Here is a 19,529-nt window from a genome sequence, read left to right as displayed (position 1 = left end):
CCACTCCAAACAGCTGATAAAACAGAACCCTAGACAGAAACCTGCCTGCTGCTGGCATTTACAAGAACCTGCCGAAATGTAATACTTTTAATTGGTTTTGGATCGCCATTGACCATTCATTTAGCTGGTGCTAAACCAGCTCATCAGACAGTTAATCAATATAAAAAAAGTATTTGAGGTTAAGAAAAATGTAACCCTGGGGTTCACCTTTAAAAACAGCCATGAGTGTGATAGACCATCAAAGGGCACTCTGAGTTCTTGGAAGTTAAAAAACCCAGGAATCATTCTCTTGTAATAACCCTCCCTCCCCTCAGCCCCCTCAGCCCCCTCAGCCCCCTCACCTCTCCTAAATACGAACAGACAGACCTCTCTTCGCCACTCATTGGGTCAAAGCATGAGGGAGATTGCTGGAGAACCACACATATTCTTACTGGATTTATTAACTAGTAGAACAGTGAGGCGGCACACCAATATCAGACCCTGTCAGAAGTCTAGGTCGTAGTGGAGCTGAGCTGAAGTGAGCTGACAGCACTGAAGACAGGGGGCAGGTAAGGCTATATACATATTATCTGCTCCCATATAGTGTAGTGTATATGTCTGTAACATACTGTATACGTAATGCAATATACAATGCAATATACAATATACATAGCAAATTTAATATATAAATATTTATCTGACATACAACATATCAATATATGTTATTACATTGTTTATAATGCACATACAGTAAGTACGTTATTGTACTTGTTTCTTGCTTACTAGTTTTCAAGGTACAGTATGTTTGTGTGTGAATTTCTAGGCTTTTTATTTCAGTTTGTTTGCAAAAACTGCTAGTCTAATAGTTTTTCACTAGTGCTTCAAGTATTCATGAAAGAATTGTTTTGTCCAATTTTTATATACAGTAAGTATACAGAACCTAAGCATATAAAACACTATAAATGTTATCATAATGCACTACTACTGCCTATATTATTGGCTGGATGTTTTTTTTTGTTAGTGCTATCATTAAATTAAAAACAAAATCCTCTTAAGCTTTGAATGTTAATTTTGACTTCATATCAAAGACAACTAAATGACAAATTCAGCTGTAAACTGTTAACTACTATGTTAACAACATACTACAGCACATTTAAAAAAATGCTTCAAGGTTTGTGAAAGTGCAACATCACTGGACCAGCAAAGTGTAAAATGCAAAGTGACCTGACATACAGTGTTATATATCTTATATCTCTTTACCGATTTCAGGAAATCATTAAAATGATTACTGTATACTGAAACAGACAATTCTATCATAGAAATTATCATACAGCATGCTTGTATGCCTGAATAGTATTACACCCATTGATGTACACAGCTGATGAGGTGACTGGAAACATCACACAGTATCATTTTGAGGAGATGTGTTTCTCAGTTTTAATGTCAGAGCTGTGGTCCTCCAGAGCTGGATGGTGACTTTAGTGAGGTGGCATGATGTCATTGCTATTGAGTTGTAAAACGACTGCTAACTATAGAAGGAAGAGCCTGCTGAGTACAGCCTGAGTGTCACGAGAGTGAGAAGATTCCTTGGAGAAGACAGACAAAATTAGAAAGCACAGAGCAGAGCAATCTTCATTTTGTGAAACAAGTAAAATGTTCATATTAAGCTAATCTCATGGGTACTTTCAAATGTTTATTTTAGTGATGCACAATATATTAGAATTAATTTTTCTGCTTTTGGAATCGTTATACACAAAATATTTTAAATATTTTTAAATATGGGGAAGGGGCTTTGGTAAAATTCACTCAGATTTTTCTAAAAATAAGGAATGTGTTATTTTTTCCAGGCTGATAATATATAATTATTTTAGTTTTTACCAGTTTTACCAGTTTACCAGTTTTTACAAAGACATAACGTTTTGTAGCTTGTGTCACATAGATTTAATTGTTGATAAAAAGCCTACTGTATGTAAAAAGCTCTAAAAATGTATCACATTAACATTTTAGTTACAAGAATAACAACACACCATACAGTAGTCACCCCAAGACCACAAAATGCATTTGAATTGTTGCTTTCCACTCAAATCTTGAGACCAAGGCTAAGGTTTTGCTAAGTCTTTGAAAGCTGCAGTCCTCTGGTTTCTTGAAACCTGTAAAAGCTGGAACTCAGTACCTGAAGAAACATTGGTATTGTGGACCATGAATGGTCATTTTGGAAAAATGTTTTACATAAAAGAGGGTACTCTCTTTATTCACCACTGAAGTGTAGTACCCATTTAGATAACATACTGTACTGTACAATACATCAGCTTCTGTGCCCCACTACTCAGCAGATCAAGAAGAAAAGTGAGAAATTGCTTCACTTAACTGGATTAAGAGGGAGCTGCAGGTAAGCAAGTTTATGAAATGCAAGGGGATAAATAAAACAAAAGCAATTTCAGATTTCCACCCAATCAAACTGCATTCCTTTCATCAGAACGAATCATCCTATTAAAGTGCCCAATGTCTGTGAGTTGTTTTACATGCAGCTTATCAAACACAACGTAATTACTGGTATGCACTGTCAAACAAGTTAAGAAGATTTTACTTAACAAAATTATGGTGTTTAAATCTTTGATATAGCGAAGGCAAGCCCTAGTCTTTTGGGGGCCCTAGACAAGATCTTGGAAAGGGGCCACTCCAGAACACGATTTGCACATACAGTACACTACTATTATTAGCTCCTGACACAACCTTATTTTACTTTAATACAAGAAAACTTGTATTAATTAACTAGCTTTGAAGAACACATGATAAATAACTAACAAACAAGATATAGAAATTGTATATTATCCTTTAGGAGGACAATGTCAATTACCAGTTGCAACTACTGTACAAGATTTCAATTTTAAATCTTTAAACAACATGTACTGTACATAATTTGCAATGCAAGTAAAAAGTCACTTGTAATGTTTCATTACTTGTTAGATATAATGACGATTAATAAAATTGATCATCACAACATTTACTACTTTCCCAAATTAAACGTTCAGCATTATAACATTCAATGTAGCAGCATTAAGTGTATTCGCAGCTGAAACCATATTGTCACCTTACAGTTAAGATGAGACTACATTGACAGTAACATAAACACCTGAAGAAGGCTCCACGGCCAAATCGTTGTGTTTTCTTCTCTTTTCAGCATGGAATAAACCTATTACTTGTTCCTTTGCAGCCTATGTATGCTGACGCAGCTACCCACCACCAACTACTACAACATAAACTACTACACTTATATTCACAACTAACGATTATACATTATACAACTAACAGTATTTAACAGCCTAGATTAGAACAGCAGTAACAGCAAAGAGCCACTGGAGGGAATTTTTTGCTCATATACAGTATGAAGGTACAGATTAATGATGTATTTCCCATTAAGGGAGCCCCCTGACAGGCCTGGGGTCCTAGGCAGTTGCCTATTTTACATAATAGTAGGGTATAGCAGATGCCTTTCCTAAAAAGTCCTTATTAATAAAGACATCCTATGGTATTTTGTACCATCTCAGAATTAATCTTTGTTGTTGTGCAAGCAAACACTACTGTACATGCATCTACCTATAGAAATGCATTTTTTAGTGTTCCTAAGTAGACCTCAGAATCATTAAGGTCTCTTTGCAACCACATACTGTAGATGCAGGCCAAGCAGATTCCTGAAAAGTCCTAAAACAATATGGATTTAAATGCAGAAAGCATTTTCATGCTTTGCTAAACGCTTTGATGGAAATTGGTTTTACCTAGGAGCTTGATTTCTTCCTCTTATAATACTAATAATACTACAGTATTGACATTCTATTCGATTGTATTCCATTCATCTTTTTGTATACTGACTGGTCAATCTTTTTTCATAGATTGAAACCTTTTGAAAAACCTTGGATTCGTGAAAGAATAAGGCTGCCTTTTTAGATTTTGATTTGCAAGCTACCTATTGCATATACTGTAGGTAGATATAGGATCAATTGATTGATGCCCTGACACAGAAGTATTGCTGAATTTAATTAGTAAACAATGCTTGAAAATTAATTACAAATTCATTTAATGTTGTACACAGGGTTTTTTTTTATATCTGATTTAGTCAATATAGTGTTTTCTAAATCTATTGAAGACCAGTGAGCAGTGTTCAGAATTCCAGGTACATTCATTTGGTTCAGATGCCATGCCAACACTTCTGTCTAAAACATCAATCCATAACTTTGCCATTAATATGTGTCGATACAACAAATAAAGACGACAACAGCTGGGGTTGTGTGTGGCTGCAATTAACAGCTGCCTGGGTGATAAAAATGGCTTCCAGTCAGTAAAAAACAGGCCCGATTTAACTTCTTACTGCTTTAATGTGGAGTTAGCTAGTGCTTGTGCCAAGCAAAACAAGTCTTCTTACAAGCTATATGTGTGGGCAGAACCTGTCACAAGCATTTCACAAACAGCAATGGCATTTAAAAGAGAATAAGAAATGCATTTACACATCTCAAAATGAAGACAAATATTTATGAAACATGCTTAAGCAGGATTTTACAAGGAAAATACACTTCAAAAACGAATTAATTTGAAGCAAAGTGTGGGCAGGAACAAATCCATTATATTTATCATCTGTCATGATGATACATTATGAGTACGATATACCTCTTTGAGAACCTTAATAAATCTGTCTTGTTTCATACTTAAAATTTACTGTATGTCTTCTTTTCTTCATAATGTTTTGTGATATGTTTGGCATTATTTGTCATTAAAGAACTCCTAAGTAATAATATATGTCTTTAGCAATGGAATAATGCTTTACACTAAAAGTAAAGTGCACGCAGAGCACCTTCAATATCCCTGCTCAAAATAAAATAAATAGGTTTAAAACTAATAGCCTTTTCTTTCTAACACCAGTGGTAATTGGAAGCCCATTTAAAAATTCTAGTTTCAACCCATACTGTAAGATTTATATATTAAAAAATAAAAATCAAACTGACTTACACTTGTAGGCTTAATTGTTATATGTCTTAACATTTCATTAATATGTATTTTTAGTTCAAAGTAATTATATTTTCAATCAACAGGAGAGGTTCACCTCCCTGTTGTTTGTGATTTGCAAAGGTACTGTACATGTAAATCATAAGAACCCCCTCTATCCTGAACCTCATAGCATAATTTCATGGAAATTATTAGCAATACCCCCATCCATAAATGAGGTTCAGTATAATATATATATGTTATGTATTATAATTACTTTTAATATTTGTAAATTAATAACATCAGTCAAAAATGTTTATTTGCCTTGCATGTCAGTTACCTTGGGTGTCTACTGTGGGTACAAAACTATCCAGTTTTTATTTGATGTAGCACATTTCTGAACAATTTACTCACAGAATTCTTTCATGGTCAGTAATCACTACAAAAAAAATCTCAGAGTCTAAAGACAAGAATCCTATTTATTTTGTCACGGTAAACAGAAAGGAAATGAGTATACTGCATTCATATTTTTTCAATCAGACTCTTGTGAGCTGAGTGGAATACTGACTGGTAATATTGGCACTCATATTATACTATACACATACAGTATACAGAGAAATTGTGATTGAGAACCAATGTACTGTATATTTCATATTCACTGGCATTTTACAATACTGTATTGCAATGCAGCTGCAAAGAATCTAGAGTATTACATGCTATTGGACATGTTTATGAGCATGTCTCTTGTTTGTTGTCCTAGTGCTAGATTTTTTTTTAAGTAGAAATTTGTGTTTTAAACTTTAAGTAGAAAGGTGTGGTCTGTTAAAGATGATACATAAACTATGAATTACCTATTTCCCAGCAATTGATACTGTAGCTAGTTCGGCATTTGCTCTATTGGAATCAGGGGCTTGTGACTTTAACTTACAGTGCCTTTTTTGCCTTATTTAGAAAATATCTGAACTGGTTTGAGGAATCACCAGGTTGGCCTCTGCAAAATGCTGTGTTACTCTATAGGGAAAGGTTTCCATTGCCTGTATTCTAGCCTGTCTTCAGCTGTGCTTTACACTAAATGCCTATCAAGGGCCACATCAGTTAACTTAAATTGTCAGTACATCCATCAGATCAAATGAATCATTAGCATAGAAGATATTATCTTCTATAACAGAAAACTCTTTCACAAAGCTAAAGAAATCCCCAAGTAACTTTATATTGCTATAGACATTTGAAGAATTTAACCTATGGTGTGGTGTGGTGTGGATTGTGCATTTACAATGCACCTTGCTTTATAATAAAATGTTATACACTTTGAAGTATCTTATACTTATGAAGGTAGGATTATTAATTCCCATTCCTGCTCTTAAGATAAAATAGTACTGTTCTCTAAAAATGCATTATATTGAATTTCTTTTGTGTTTATTTATGATTTCCTTTTGTGAAATGTATTTGTAACAATTTATTACTGTATTATATTCAACTATACATATACAGTAAATAGGACTACATACTGTACTGTAACAAGCAGCAAATACATGAAAAATTGCAATTCACTTGGGGGCAAAATAAGAGAAACCACAGAACATTCATCATACCTAATGTATTTATTAATTACAGTAATTTCCCACATATACAATTTCTAGATTTTCTTTTTTAAACTTGAAAATTAAAGATATTTTGCATAACCTGAAGTATTATAATTGGTGCTGTGCAGCCAAAATAAAAGAAAAACCTTGGAGAGATCTGTTAGCTCCTGGTTTGTGATACTTTTTCACAGCTCACACTCTTAACTCCCTGTAATCCTTTAAAACCATTATGATGTCTATCTTCATTAAAAAGCACATCAACATGTGACCCACATGCATGGTCTGACTGTCACATGAGAGGAGTTAGAATAATTTGAGAGCTGAATGCTGGGAGACTAAAGGTGGAAGGGACATTGTGAGTTTTTGGAACTAAATCAAGAAGTGGATTAGCAGTCTGCAGAGTGCCAGGACTGCGGTGTTAAGTGTATTTTTCTGTATCTTTTAATCATAAATGATTCACGTTACTGTCACAGTGGCAGAGTGGTTATCATTGCTGTCTTCCAGACCTGGGGTGTTGGGTCCAGTTCCAGTTGAGCTGGGTTGCTATCTGCATGCAGTTTGTATGTTCTCCACATGTTCTTCACATGTTCTACTGCCAGATTAATTGACTTCTAAGAAAATTGCCCTGGTGTGAGTGTGTCTGTGTGTCTGCCTTGCAGTGGATTGGTGTACTCTGCCTTGTGCCTGTTGCTAGCCAGGACTGGCTTTAAACCCTGAATTAGATGAAGCAGTTAAGAAAATGGATGGATGGACTCAAGTTTTAAATCATTTTTATAAAAATGCACATACTTAGGATAATGCAGGTTTTATAATGTGCTCTTGGAATAAATTATTACAAAATTTAGATGGTAGACTAGACAAACTGGGTTTGACTAGACATGGGCCACAACAACTACAATTTTATAACCCTTTATAAGAGTCTGAAGAAGCTCATTGATCACTTGATAAACTAACCTCTGGATTTCTTGATTGTCATCCAAATGAACAGCAAAACCCATTGGACATTGCATCTTTTAGATTTATTATTCTCTTTTGTTTTTTTAGTTTTTCTCTCCTCTGTGCCTACGGGTTTCTAGTTTTAAACTCTAGATGTACATCTATTGGTTAATGATCTGTGTGGCAATTCAATGTATAAAGAACTATACTCGATAAAAAAAATGAATTGAACTTTTAGCTTTGAATGGAAAGTATTAATTGACATATTTTAACAGTTAGTTCAGGTGGGTTGCAAAGGAACAAGTAATAGGTTTATTCCATGCTGAAAAGAGAAGAAAGAAAACACCTGAAGAAGGCTCCACAGCCAAAATATTGTGTTTTCTTTCTCCTCTTTTCAGCATGGAATAAACCTATTACTTGTTCCTTATTTTAACTGTTAGTTTTGTGATAAAATACACAATGGTTAGTTCTTATTGCTGTTGTTATTTTTGCTGTTATTCAGTTAATGTTACTAATATTAGGTTTCCAAAGTCCAGCCTTCATCTATGCAGTAAGACCTGGGCAAAACCTATAATAATACAGGGCCAGTATAGACAAAGTGATACCTTCAGTCCCAAAGATACTTCAGTTACCATGAATCTATTAGGATTCCTATATTCACCATACTGAGTAAACAAAGCTTTGGCAACCAGTTGAACAGCAGAGCAACTGACAGTAGATATGTAGATATACTGTAATAGAGATTGAAGCTGTGATCACCCAGTATTGAGTTGGTCAATATAATCTCAATGTCACTATAATCTGAATCCAGGCTCCTGAAAATATTCTGTTCTCCCATCTTAACCAAGGCAATCACCTGAGAGGAGGGCAGAAGGAATATTGCCAAGATTTAGCATAAAATAATAAAAAATGAAGTATCACTATTAAGACCTGGGATATTATGCCCCTTAACAAGACTAATAGAGGAAAAATATTTCCGAAGAAGCTTGCGAAGAAGCTCTGTAACCCAGAGATGTTAAAATTTAAAAGCAAAGGGAGAAGATCAAAGTGGGCTCACAATGACCAGATTGCATGTATACAGTATGACCAGATATCTCCTGAGATAGTGATTTTGAATATCCCACATTGGTCTTATCAGTAACCTTCAAGTACTGTAGGTGGAAGAAAATCATCCTTGACTTCAAGAGATAACCAATGAATGAATTGCTAATGACTAAGTCATTCTAAATTAATTAAAGATTTGTGGACTGTTATGTGATAGCTATATCTTAGAGTACATTTAGTAAGATACTGTACGTACATGCGGTTCCTGGTTACAGTCGCAAATGTTCTTTTGGGTTCAAAACAATCTTATTGCTTTTAGCAGCCTGCAGTGAATGAGGACACAAAGCTGAAAGTGCTGTACTGTAACACTGCCATGAGTGGCCTGTGAATCTGAGTGTCTTGTATAATAGGTATACTTACTACAGTTTTGGCTAGGTTGAAAATTCAAATAGGCTGAAGGTATCGAGCAGCTGATGGTACAGTACAGTACAGTACATGCAATGAAGTGAATGTGATAATCTAGAACATGCAATGGTAATACATGCAGAAGGGCTGTGATTTTTTACCACTGCAAGGAATAGTGGTATGAGCATGATATTTTGTTTTCCACAATATTGAAGATAACACAAATAAAACATTGAAAAAGGAAATATAACAGCACCTAGCCCTAATGATAGCATTTTTGAGTGAAAAGTTAATTGCAGGCAAGAGCATTTTTTAATTGATGCATATCAACTAAATACTTTTTACCTGTAAGAATGAATGAAAACACCAAACAGTTTTGCAAACAGGTTTTACTTAAATGCAACCTGTAGGTTACATATACTGTATACTGTAGTAATAAAAGTCTCCCTTACTGCAGTACATGTAATATACAGTATGAGCTTGCTGAAAAACTGAACTGAAGAAATAATGGTTTTATTCCATATTTAGCTGTGTTTGTTTAAATACATCACAGTTACAGACCTTCAACAAAATTTGTCTCTTAATTAAATTGTGTTTCTGTTTCCTTACTCAAAGGAATAATTATTTCACTTTGATGGAAATTCTCATTCCACCCCCTTTGTTTCACTGTAACACCTTTAAACTTGTACAGTATACTGACTTTACTGCAGTGAGTTTGCACCTATGACAGCTGCCATGTGTTATCATATTTCATCAAGTGCTCCTTACCCATTAGAAAAACCTTACCTCCTTTGCAGTAAAGTAGTGTCAAATAGACTTACAGAAAAGTCATCTTGTATAAATAGTTTTGCCCTTTGGAAAAACCATGACCATGTTCCAAAATCAAAATCTGCATAACTTGTCTGACACAATTAAGGTGAATTGGAGGCACAGACTTACTTCTGAATGAGACAGATTGCAATCAAGGGTTGTGTGTTTATTTAATTCTAGGACAGAGAGGGCTGAGAGGCTTGATACACAGAAGACATCAGAGTGAATTACAAAGAAATAAGCTGAGGTAAGCTCTACATTGAAAAATAAAAATAAATATAAAAAACACAATGTTTCATGGGGTGGCACAGCGGTGCAGTGGTTAGGATTGCTGCCTTGCAGCACTAGGGCCCTGAGTTCAATTTTGGTGTGATCTATGTGGAGTTTGAAAGTTCTACTCAGGTATCTTTCCATGTTTCCTCTGGGTGCTTGAGTTTCCTCCCAAAGGCAGACTGGTACTACCAGTGGTAGATTAATCTACTGAGTGATGTGTTTGTGTCTGTCTATCCTGCAATGGACTGGCATCCAATCCAGGGAGTATCCTGCCTTTGGCTCGTAATGTGTTGACATAGGCTCCTACTCCACCACAACCCTGAACTGGATAAAGAGTAAAGACGTTAGAAAACGGATGGACCACGATTCAACCATGAAACCTTCTTCAGGGCTGTGAAGAAAGGTATCAAAAACCTGAAGAGGCTCCACAGGCCAAGCAATATATTTTTCTTCTTTATATTTACTTCTTAGAGTTAAAATAACTTCTACTTCTTCCTTTGCAGCTCATACACTGACACAGTACCCTACACGGAAGAGAGTTGTTAAAAACGTTGATAGGCAACTCATTTGGGACAAGAAACTTTCCTCTCTACATGGCTTGATTGTTTTTTTTATTTCTAAACACATACAGTATGTTATACTGTTAGTCAAGAAAAGATTTATTATATGTTAATATAGCTAAAATCATGAGATATATAATGCCAAATGAAAATGCTGAAAAGTGACTAAAAATGGACTTTCCTACAGTATGTCTGAATGGATGTAGAGTTCTGTTAAACTGGCTTTGTGTTCAGATGAATAAGCAGTGTCTTCCAAAAATAAGTGCTCTGTGATTTTTGTACACAGACATTTGAAATCTTACTGAAAGATCCAAAATTACTTATGAAGATCGTCAGACAAGTTAGGGCGGAGTGGTGATGTTCTTTTATAATGAGATTTCTAAACTCACACAGTATTGTTAATTCGCATTAAAATGAAAATGCATAACAATAATTAAGTTATTACTCCAGCAGGTTTTCAAGGGTTCTTATATCAAATACATATTACTGTTTACACTATATACACATATACATAATATTGTCTAGGAAATATGTACCACTACCACAATGGTAATGTGAAACGTGACTTATTCTGAAAAAAATAATTGAATGATCCTCTTATTTGAAAACTAAGTAATGGAAATTTTCTAGAGTGTACACAGATACTGTTGGATGTATTTGAATAATTTTTAATCATTCTGTTTTTTTGCTAATACACATTGGTCACTCTGCAATTGTTGTCTTATATAAAAGATGACCAAGCCTCTAACATTACTATTCTTTCCACTTCTTAAAGCATATGCAAATATGTTGCCTCCTCTCTGACTGACTTAGTTTTTAGTCTTGACAATAGCCCATGTACTTTCTATTATTAAAAAAATGTACAAAATAATAACTGTATAATTTAAAGCTGTTTTCTACACAGACTTTCAAGACTCCAGAAAACAGATGTCTTATCTACATATTGGTCCCATAACTGAATAGACACTGGGCCTCTAAAGCCTACTTCAGCTTTGTCATATGTTTTGTTTTCACTGGTAGCCACTCAGACACTATATGATTCAGTATACAGTCAAATACCTTATAATTCAAACTGTGCTTATAATAAACATTTCCAGAGGTTTAAATATAAATCACAGAAAATGTAGTATTATATTTAAGCAGTCATCTTTTAATATTAATATAGGTCTAATAGTATTCAAAATCCACATAAAATGTAATAATGTTCACATACTGTACAGTACTCTAATATCTGACTACAATTTAAATTACTCAGTTCACATTAGAATACATTTTCTTCCCTTATACATCAAATCTTTTAGATTTTGCTCAGAATTTGCAAATGTTGAGTAATGATTTTAATTGTTTGTTTCCGCTAGAGATTCGCCAAGGGCATGCTGTAGGTGTGCAAAAGGAAGAAGTCAGGATTCTTCCTGTTCCCTTATCAAAGGTCTGCTAATCCCACATTACCAGCTGTCCCTTGAGTTCTGACTCCTGTTTGTTATAGTGTGTTTTAATTTATGAGGTATGTGACCTATCACAGGCATAGAAAGCCCAGGGTACATTTTCTGACACTGGCAACAGACTTGCTAAATATCTCATGATCCCATAGAATATCATATATGTGTTTACTTACAGTTTTAAATTACCCCTCCAGAACACGCCCTAATATATTTTTATTACTAAATGAGTCAGAGATCTTTTCTGGTCAAACACATATAGGAAGAAATGGTAATAGTAGGAGGAGAAGAGATAGTTTCTTGATTTAGTAAAGACTATTGATAATGTTGCATTTGAGAGCTCAGCAGCTAATACAACAGAAAGAAAACGAAAACAAGCCTTGTCTTTAATGATTGGGATAAATAGCTCACAAGGGACCAGAAAATGCTTTATTCAATGTTGTTGAAAAGAAGTAATCAAATTTAGTAGGTTACTATTTCCTTAAAGGTACAACGAAAATGTGTTTTGCTCGTGGCTAAGGTAACCAGTTCTCTTTGTTTATAGTTTTAAACCACAAACATCAGAATAAAAAAAAACAACTAAATGAATATGCAGCTATACATATAGTTATTTGGGGGAAGTACTAAATCATTTCTTACACAAAGCGACTGCAATCAATTACAGCAATGTGTTAAAGTTAGATCTTTTTAAGATCAGGTCTAGGGACATAAAACTGACAATGATATATTTCTGGATTTATTTTTACAAGTATGTAAGGGAAGAAAAATCTCTTCACCTCTTTCCTAAAAAGGAATGACATTTGCTATTGTTTTTGCCATCGATATCTGTGTGTTCTGCAGCTGTAGTTGTAGGTACTCAGTTAATACGTACTGTATTGCAGAGCAATACTGGTTTCAAATAAAAAGCAGTTTCACATCATTCTATAAGAGTATTTCAACCCCTTACTGTCAATTTCATGTTTACAAACTATTTGGAAACAAAATACGTTTCACCAGCAGTGACATCAAAATGAAGATTGGAAATGGAGAACTGTTGAGATGATTGAAAAAGATTGAAAATGGACAGCATGTTGAAGTTTCAGCACATTCTTTTCATCACATCAGCTGAGAGGGGGGAACATAGAAACATGTTGGTATAGGAGTCTAGTGGTGTGTAATCCCTTCACCACTTTCTTAAAAAGGATTGCTTTCTGAAATTGTTTTTGCCATCTATATACAGTATGTTTGTTGTGCAGCTCTAGCTCTAGGTCCTACAGTAAGTTAAATTCCTCTTTGCAATTTAGTAGAGACCAAAGCAAGTCCAGGGTTTACTCAAAACATGTCAACATTGAATTCCTTCAGCAGACTTATTACCTCAATACAGAGGTTGGTGGCAAGGCCGACAGCTTAATGACATTTGGCTGTTGACTGTGCAAGGCCTTGGAAGACAAATTGTTCTTTAGTTTCAGCACCCCTGTTGGTATTTTATGACTTAGCCATACAGTGGTGTCCCACCCGATCAAGAGTGGTGTGAAGAACTAGAAGTGCTGGTCTAGGTCATTATTTCTGATGAACTGATAGATAAAAGGCATTATGTGTCACAAACTGTACATTTAGGTTTGTACATTTACAATTAATATGTTTACTTCAACTTTCCTTCCATTTCAGGATTAGTCCTAGAGATTTATGTGGATGGGGCAGATGTTTTTCACAAAGCATCTTATTTTTTCCTTATCTTCCTAGTCCCCAAACATCTGACATTATTTTTCAGATATATGACTTTTCTTTTCTGTAGTAGGTTAAATTCTTCTGTTGTTTGATGTGCTTAGACACAAGTACATAGTTTTTTTTTGTGTGTGTTAAATCATATTTTGTTGTTTAAATGGATTTTATCATTTTTATCTGATTCATTTCAAAGGATGTAAAACATGACAAGTTTGGAGAAAAGAACAGCATGTTGGTGCAATGCCAAAACGTGAAAATAAGCCTGCCATTATCTTCTGTGTTTGCATTGCACAAAAGGTTCTTGAAATGGTTAGTGAACGAAAAGTGTGGATTGGAAAATGTTGATCTCATTGGAAAATGTTTTCCACACTTTTACCACAGTCTCTCACCATGCAATTTAATCTGGATAAATTTAGTCTTTCAAAATAACAGTGCAAACAGCATGCCTTTAGTGACACCTACAGACCTTTAACAGTAAAACATTTGAGCTAATAAAGTGTATTGTACATCTGCAGTTCTATACAGTATGTAGTCAGGAAAGTAATTTATTATCTTGCTGTATCACCACAGGTTGGCCGTAGCAATGGGTCCAACCTATCATCTTAGATCTTATTTAAATTTAAATGATCTGTGGCTTAACGTTCATGAATTAACAGTCTTTTCTTATAGTACCTTTTCTTTTCTTACTTAAGGTAGTTGCCCTTGTTTCCACAAAAACAAGTTTACTGGATCATGATTTTCTGCTAACTTACAATTTATTTCAGTGCAATTATTTGTCATTTGTTTGTTTTATTATCAAATACAACATCATGTTTCATCATGCCGCTTAAAACCTGTCTAAAGCAAGAAAGTGTATGTTCTCATAACAGTACCTTTTCAATGCTACAACATATAGAGGAAGTGAACACATAAAGAAGGGTTTTTAATTAGCATTTTTGAAAAATCAGCCTCCTTTCCTTCCATTTCCTTCCTAGGGCGCTTCTCGAAAAGAGTAGGGGTGTAACCCCGGTGTCCTGGCCAAATTTCAAATTGGCCCTTACTAATCATGGCCTCCTAATAATCCCCCCTCTATGAATTGGCTACATTACTTTGCTCTCCTCCCCACTGATAGCTGATGTGTGGTGAGCGTTCTGGCGCACTATGGCTGCCGTCGCATCATCCAGGTGGATGCTGCACATTGGTGGTGGTGGAGGGGAGTCCCCATTACCTGTAAAGCGCTTTGAGTGGAGTGTCCAGAAAAGCGCTATATAAGTGTAAGCAATTATTATTATTATTATTGTTATTAGTGTTTTGACCCATGTTTCTGTGTCACTGTCTAGTGCTCATTTACACACAGTGGTTGTTCCTGCCTTTGAAGTCCTGAAAGTGAAATCAAAATTCCCTATTTTGTTTAATCTACAAGGTTGTACAGCTGAAATTCAATGTGCAACATTTCTTTGATGGTCACTGTCCTTTCAGTTGCCTGCAGCCCTATTTATACACCTCTGTGCAAACATGAAACTGACCTGGTGGTAAACTTATCTGAAACAAACCCATGAGCTGCACACTTCCCAGTGTTTCTGTCTTTCCACCTCACAGCTCCTGAGAATTACTCACCCTGAGCATTTTGGGTTTTGGAAATGAAGACATCAAAAATAACAAATGGACCAGCCTCAGGGCAGGGTAAGAAGTTTTTCCCTCTTTCACCTCTCTTCCAGATCTACAGCAAGAACAAAGAAAACATCTTATTTCCTGTGTCACAGAAGAACAATGTCTTACACCTACAGTACTGTACTGTAGCAAATCAACAAAACACAGTTGCTGTTGATTTTTTTAATATCAATTTAGTTGTAATTGTACGTGCAAAAACAAAGTGAAAAAAGAGTCATTGCATATTTGCTGCTCTTTAGCTTCAGCCTTTGTTTCACAGTCTTTGGCATCGTGTGCTCACTTGGAAACTTCAGTCATAGATTTAACCAAAAAATGTATAATCTCTAGTAGGAAAACATCCAGGTGTTTAAACAAATTGAAGCAAAGTTTCTTCACTTTTACTGGTGGGATATTGGGATATTTAGATATTGATATTGAATGAAAAAATCCATTTCATTTTTAAAGTTGATTTAATAGTAGTACAGCATATTCACTGAGTTCAAAAGAAAGGTTACAAATGAGAAGAGGCTTTTCAGTTCATGTAGCCTTTTCATAGTGGATTTAGTAGTTTGTAGTTAATTGGTCCATCTCATCCAATTGTTTGGTTAAAGAAACCTGAGTGTCTTCTTCAACCACATGGCTGGATAACTTATTCCAGATTCAACCCCTTCTGAAGTAACCCACTCAGCTGAATTTGCAGTATTAATGCCTTTGAGGATTTTAAATACAGTACGTGTATTGAGTCCCATAGTGAATATACCGACTAACATTATATTAAATCCATTTGTCACTTTTGTTCAACTTTAAACTCTAGATTTTTAATTTGCTGTCCATATATTTTTTAACAGTTTTTCTCATTTTATTTGTATATCCCGTTCACATGTCATATGTAACAATACACTATCCTTCATCATCCTTCCACTGTGCTCTGTGCTGCTTTTGCTATGATTAACATTTTCCTATCCTGCTTCCTTCCATGCTCTTGTCATGCTTTTATCCACTACAACTCCAGATCATGCCCAGTCATATAAAACCGGAAGTGATGCCCCTGTCAAGAAAAGAGGTATGAAGTCAAATACACAGGTTTATGAACGGGACTGTTCAAACAACATTCTGTACTGACATTTTTGTGTTTGTTTCATTCAAAAAATGATATAGAGACACCAAGTGTCTTAACTGGTACTTCTAGATATTGAAGTTTGCACCTGGCTCCATAGTGTGAAATTGGCTCAGTGCCGCAAGAGGCAGGATTGAAATTAATCAGCCAAATTAGTTCCAGCTCTCTTGAGTATCAGCAAAATAGCAAAACTCTTCCTGCTACCTGCAAGCTGGCAGTGATGTCAGTGGAGGATGCAGCTCTTCTCCAATCAGCACTGAATTTCTGTACTATATGTCTCTCCAGAGCCTGTAAAGAAAGACATGATGTACTGTATGATTGGGACAGAATCCTGCATTCCATTCTCCCCATGTGGGCACAGCGATTATAGCTGTGAGCCAAGATGTAAAGACATGATTGGTCATTTCAAATTGGGGGGTATATAATTAAAAATCATTGACAATTTCCTGAAACAGGAAAAATAATGTCTATTATACTGGCAATAATCCAACCATCCCATTCCCCACAAAAACGTATCAAGTCCTGTACTAAATCCCCTACAGCAGCAACAGGCCAGCAGCCATATCACCCTGCAACTCACAACTGGCAACCCACTGAAGCTAAGCAGGTGTGAGCCTGGTCAGTACCTGGATGGGAGACCTCCTGGGAAAAACTAAGGTTGCTGCTGGAAGAGGTGTTAGTGGGGCCAGCAGGGCCCACTGATAGCTGATGTGTGGTGAGCATTTTGGCGCACTATGGCTGCCGTCGCATCATCCAGGTGGATGCTGCACATTGGTGGTGGTGGAGGGGAGTCCCCATTACCTGTAAAGCGCTTTGAGTGGAGTGTCCAGAAAAAGTGCTATATAAGTGTAAGCAATTATTATTATTATTAACAGCTGACTTACATAAAGCTAACATTGAGCACATATATAATTTACGTTTACCTGATGTACAGCTGAAAGCATCTCCTTTGGCTGTGTTTGAGTAAGGAGTAAGAAAACATAACTGACTGGCAGAAGGGTGTGGGTCTACATAACTGCTTTAGAAAGGTAATAGGGTAACTCTAACACTTTTTTTTTTGTTATTACTCTATCAGCTGGTATCAGGAAAAAATCGAAGATTCCAGGGGTTATGATAACACAGTACACCGAAGACATCCCAAATGGATGCAGCACTCCAGACTTCGAGCGCAAACCCATCGCATTAACGATTCAGGAAGGTGAGAATTCATCAGTCTGATTAACCTGGGATTTGGGCTGGGTTTGAAACAAGAGGACCTAGCAAATAATTGACATCCAGTGTACTCCATGCATATGATTGTTGCTAGATACAGTATGTACAATATTGCTTTTGATTGATTCAGATTATCTACAATTACAAGTAATATTTCCCAGGGCCCTTTTCTGCACTCTCCTGAGATATTGAAAAATAAATCTTCCAAATCATTGGTATTCATGTTTTTTTTTTAATTGGAGGTGATGTTGAAGTTATAGTTATAAATCTAGATGTTTCTATTGCAAAATGAGTCTTACACATCAATAACATACTCAAAGCAAAGCATTTATTGTTAGATCTTACCTCTTAATGATTTGTAATTTATTGTATACTGTATGCTCTGTAGGGGTACTATAATTCACCACATTGTGTCAGGATTCAGTACAATACATTGTAATAGAATATGCTATGTACTGTACAGAAGTAACTTAATCCTTGTGACAACAAAATTCAGACATACAACAGAGAAAAATTAAAGCAATGGGCAGAGACAAGTTTGCTCTGAAATAAATGCAACAGAAAACTGCAAACTGCATAAGTACTGTAGTTTGCATTTTAAAGATGTTGCAGCTCGTTATCAGAAGGATTAATTCATGGTATTAGTAGAATTGTTAAATATAATTGCATGCGACTGTACAGAGAGAAGATGGATCTTAAATAATATAAAAAAGATCTAGTATAATACATTCTCACTTTTAGGTGCATGGCTCAGGGGACTTTCACACACAGACTCTTGTGAACATGACTGGAATCTGTCTAGGAAATTTACTGGTTTTATTTTTTAATGCTATTAACAAAGCAAAAACAAATATCAGTAAAAACTATAACTTACACAAACTAGTAAATCAGGACCACATCACCTGAACAACTAAAACAGTTAAACTAACTCCAGTCATAACTAGCACTGGTCCATACTGCTTACTTGCACCCCCCTGAGATACACTTATACTAAATAAAATTACTTAATTACCCATTAACCATGTGAGAATGCACACCTTTCAATGAAAAATAATCCAGGTGCAACTGTTCACACAGACAAAAGCATTTTACACAAGTGTTTAAAACCATATTGTTGTGACCTCTGGTGGCAGAATCAGTGTCATTACAGTGTTTCCATAGAACGATCTGCCACAGTAAGTACAGACAGTACAGTAAAGGTAATACAAAGCATCCCAAAAAGAAACTCATTGCTTTCACCTGTATCATATTCACAAAGCTATTATCAGGAAAAAAATGTTTTTTTGTTACAGATGCATTGGTGTTTTGTTGAACAGGCACGACTTTAGTTTGGACACTAAGTACGGTCTGGAGATCCGTGAAGTATGTTTTTAACCAGGTTGCAAACTAATGCCATGGGGCTTTCTATCCTTTATAGGTATATAAAGAATATCACTTTCTATTTCCCTTGTTAATCCTGGACAATCATATGATTTTTCATTGATCACTGAGCCCTAGATGCTGAGGTAAATGTGGGGAAAAAATTAAATATTATTCAGTTCCCTACTGCCAGGATTCCCAATTCCTGGTTCAGAGAAATAACTCACCCATAGGATTTTCTTGCAGCCTGCTCTTCACTTAATTGAACCCTTAACAAAACTTAATTTTGTAAATTCAAAATTTCAGATTTTCTGAAGGATCAAATTCAACTGTCTTGATAGTGGTAGCTTAAAAAAAATCAGTTTAAGCATCTAATCAAAGGCTAATAACTTCAGCAGAGGACTGAGAAAAAAAACATACTGTAATGTTCATTACACCCTACATATCTAAACCAGATACAGTTCAGAAATATGAACACATCTTAAGAATGTAAGTATTTCAT

General features: G+C 35.4%; 1 protein-coding gene across 3 annotated transcripts in view; it reads left to right on the top strand.

Annotated features, from left to right (window-relative positions):
- Nucleotides 1–379: 379 nt before the first annotated feature.
- Nucleotides 380–19,529, top strand: part of LOC148658536 (immunoglobulin-like and fibronectin type III domain-containing protein 1) — a 52,467-nt gene continuing 33,317 nt past the window's right edge. The window contains exons 1-5 of one of the 3 annotated variants that reach the window (XM_088639833.1): nucleotides 380–548; nucleotides 9,915–9,981; nucleotides 15,289–15,372; nucleotides 16,352–16,402; nucleotides 17,532–17,654. In XM_088639833.1, the coding sequence (XP_088495959.1) occupies nucleotides 15,330–15,372; nucleotides 16,352–16,402; nucleotides 17,532–17,654 (217 nt within the window). In that variant the 5' untranslated portion in view covers nucleotides 380–548; nucleotides 9,915–9,981; nucleotides 15,289–15,329. The remainder of the gene's footprint in view (nucleotides 549–9,914; nucleotides 9,982–15,288; nucleotides 15,373–16,351; nucleotides 16,403–17,531; nucleotides 17,655–19,529) is intronic. The other 2 variants (XM_088639834.1, XM_088639835.1) reach the window with 2 other exon arrangements.

The sequence above is a fragment of the Lepisosteus platostomus genome, chromosome 7 (assembly GCF_059453375.1).
Source record: "Lepisosteus platostomus isolate fLepPlt1 chromosome 7, fLepPlt1.hap1, whole genome shotgun sequence".
NCBI lineage: Eukaryota > Metazoa > Chordata > Actinopteri > Semionotiformes > Lepisosteidae > Lepisosteus > Lepisosteus platostomus.
Note: the sequence above shows the minus strand (reverse complement) of the source record. Positions and strands in the feature narration are given on the sequence as shown.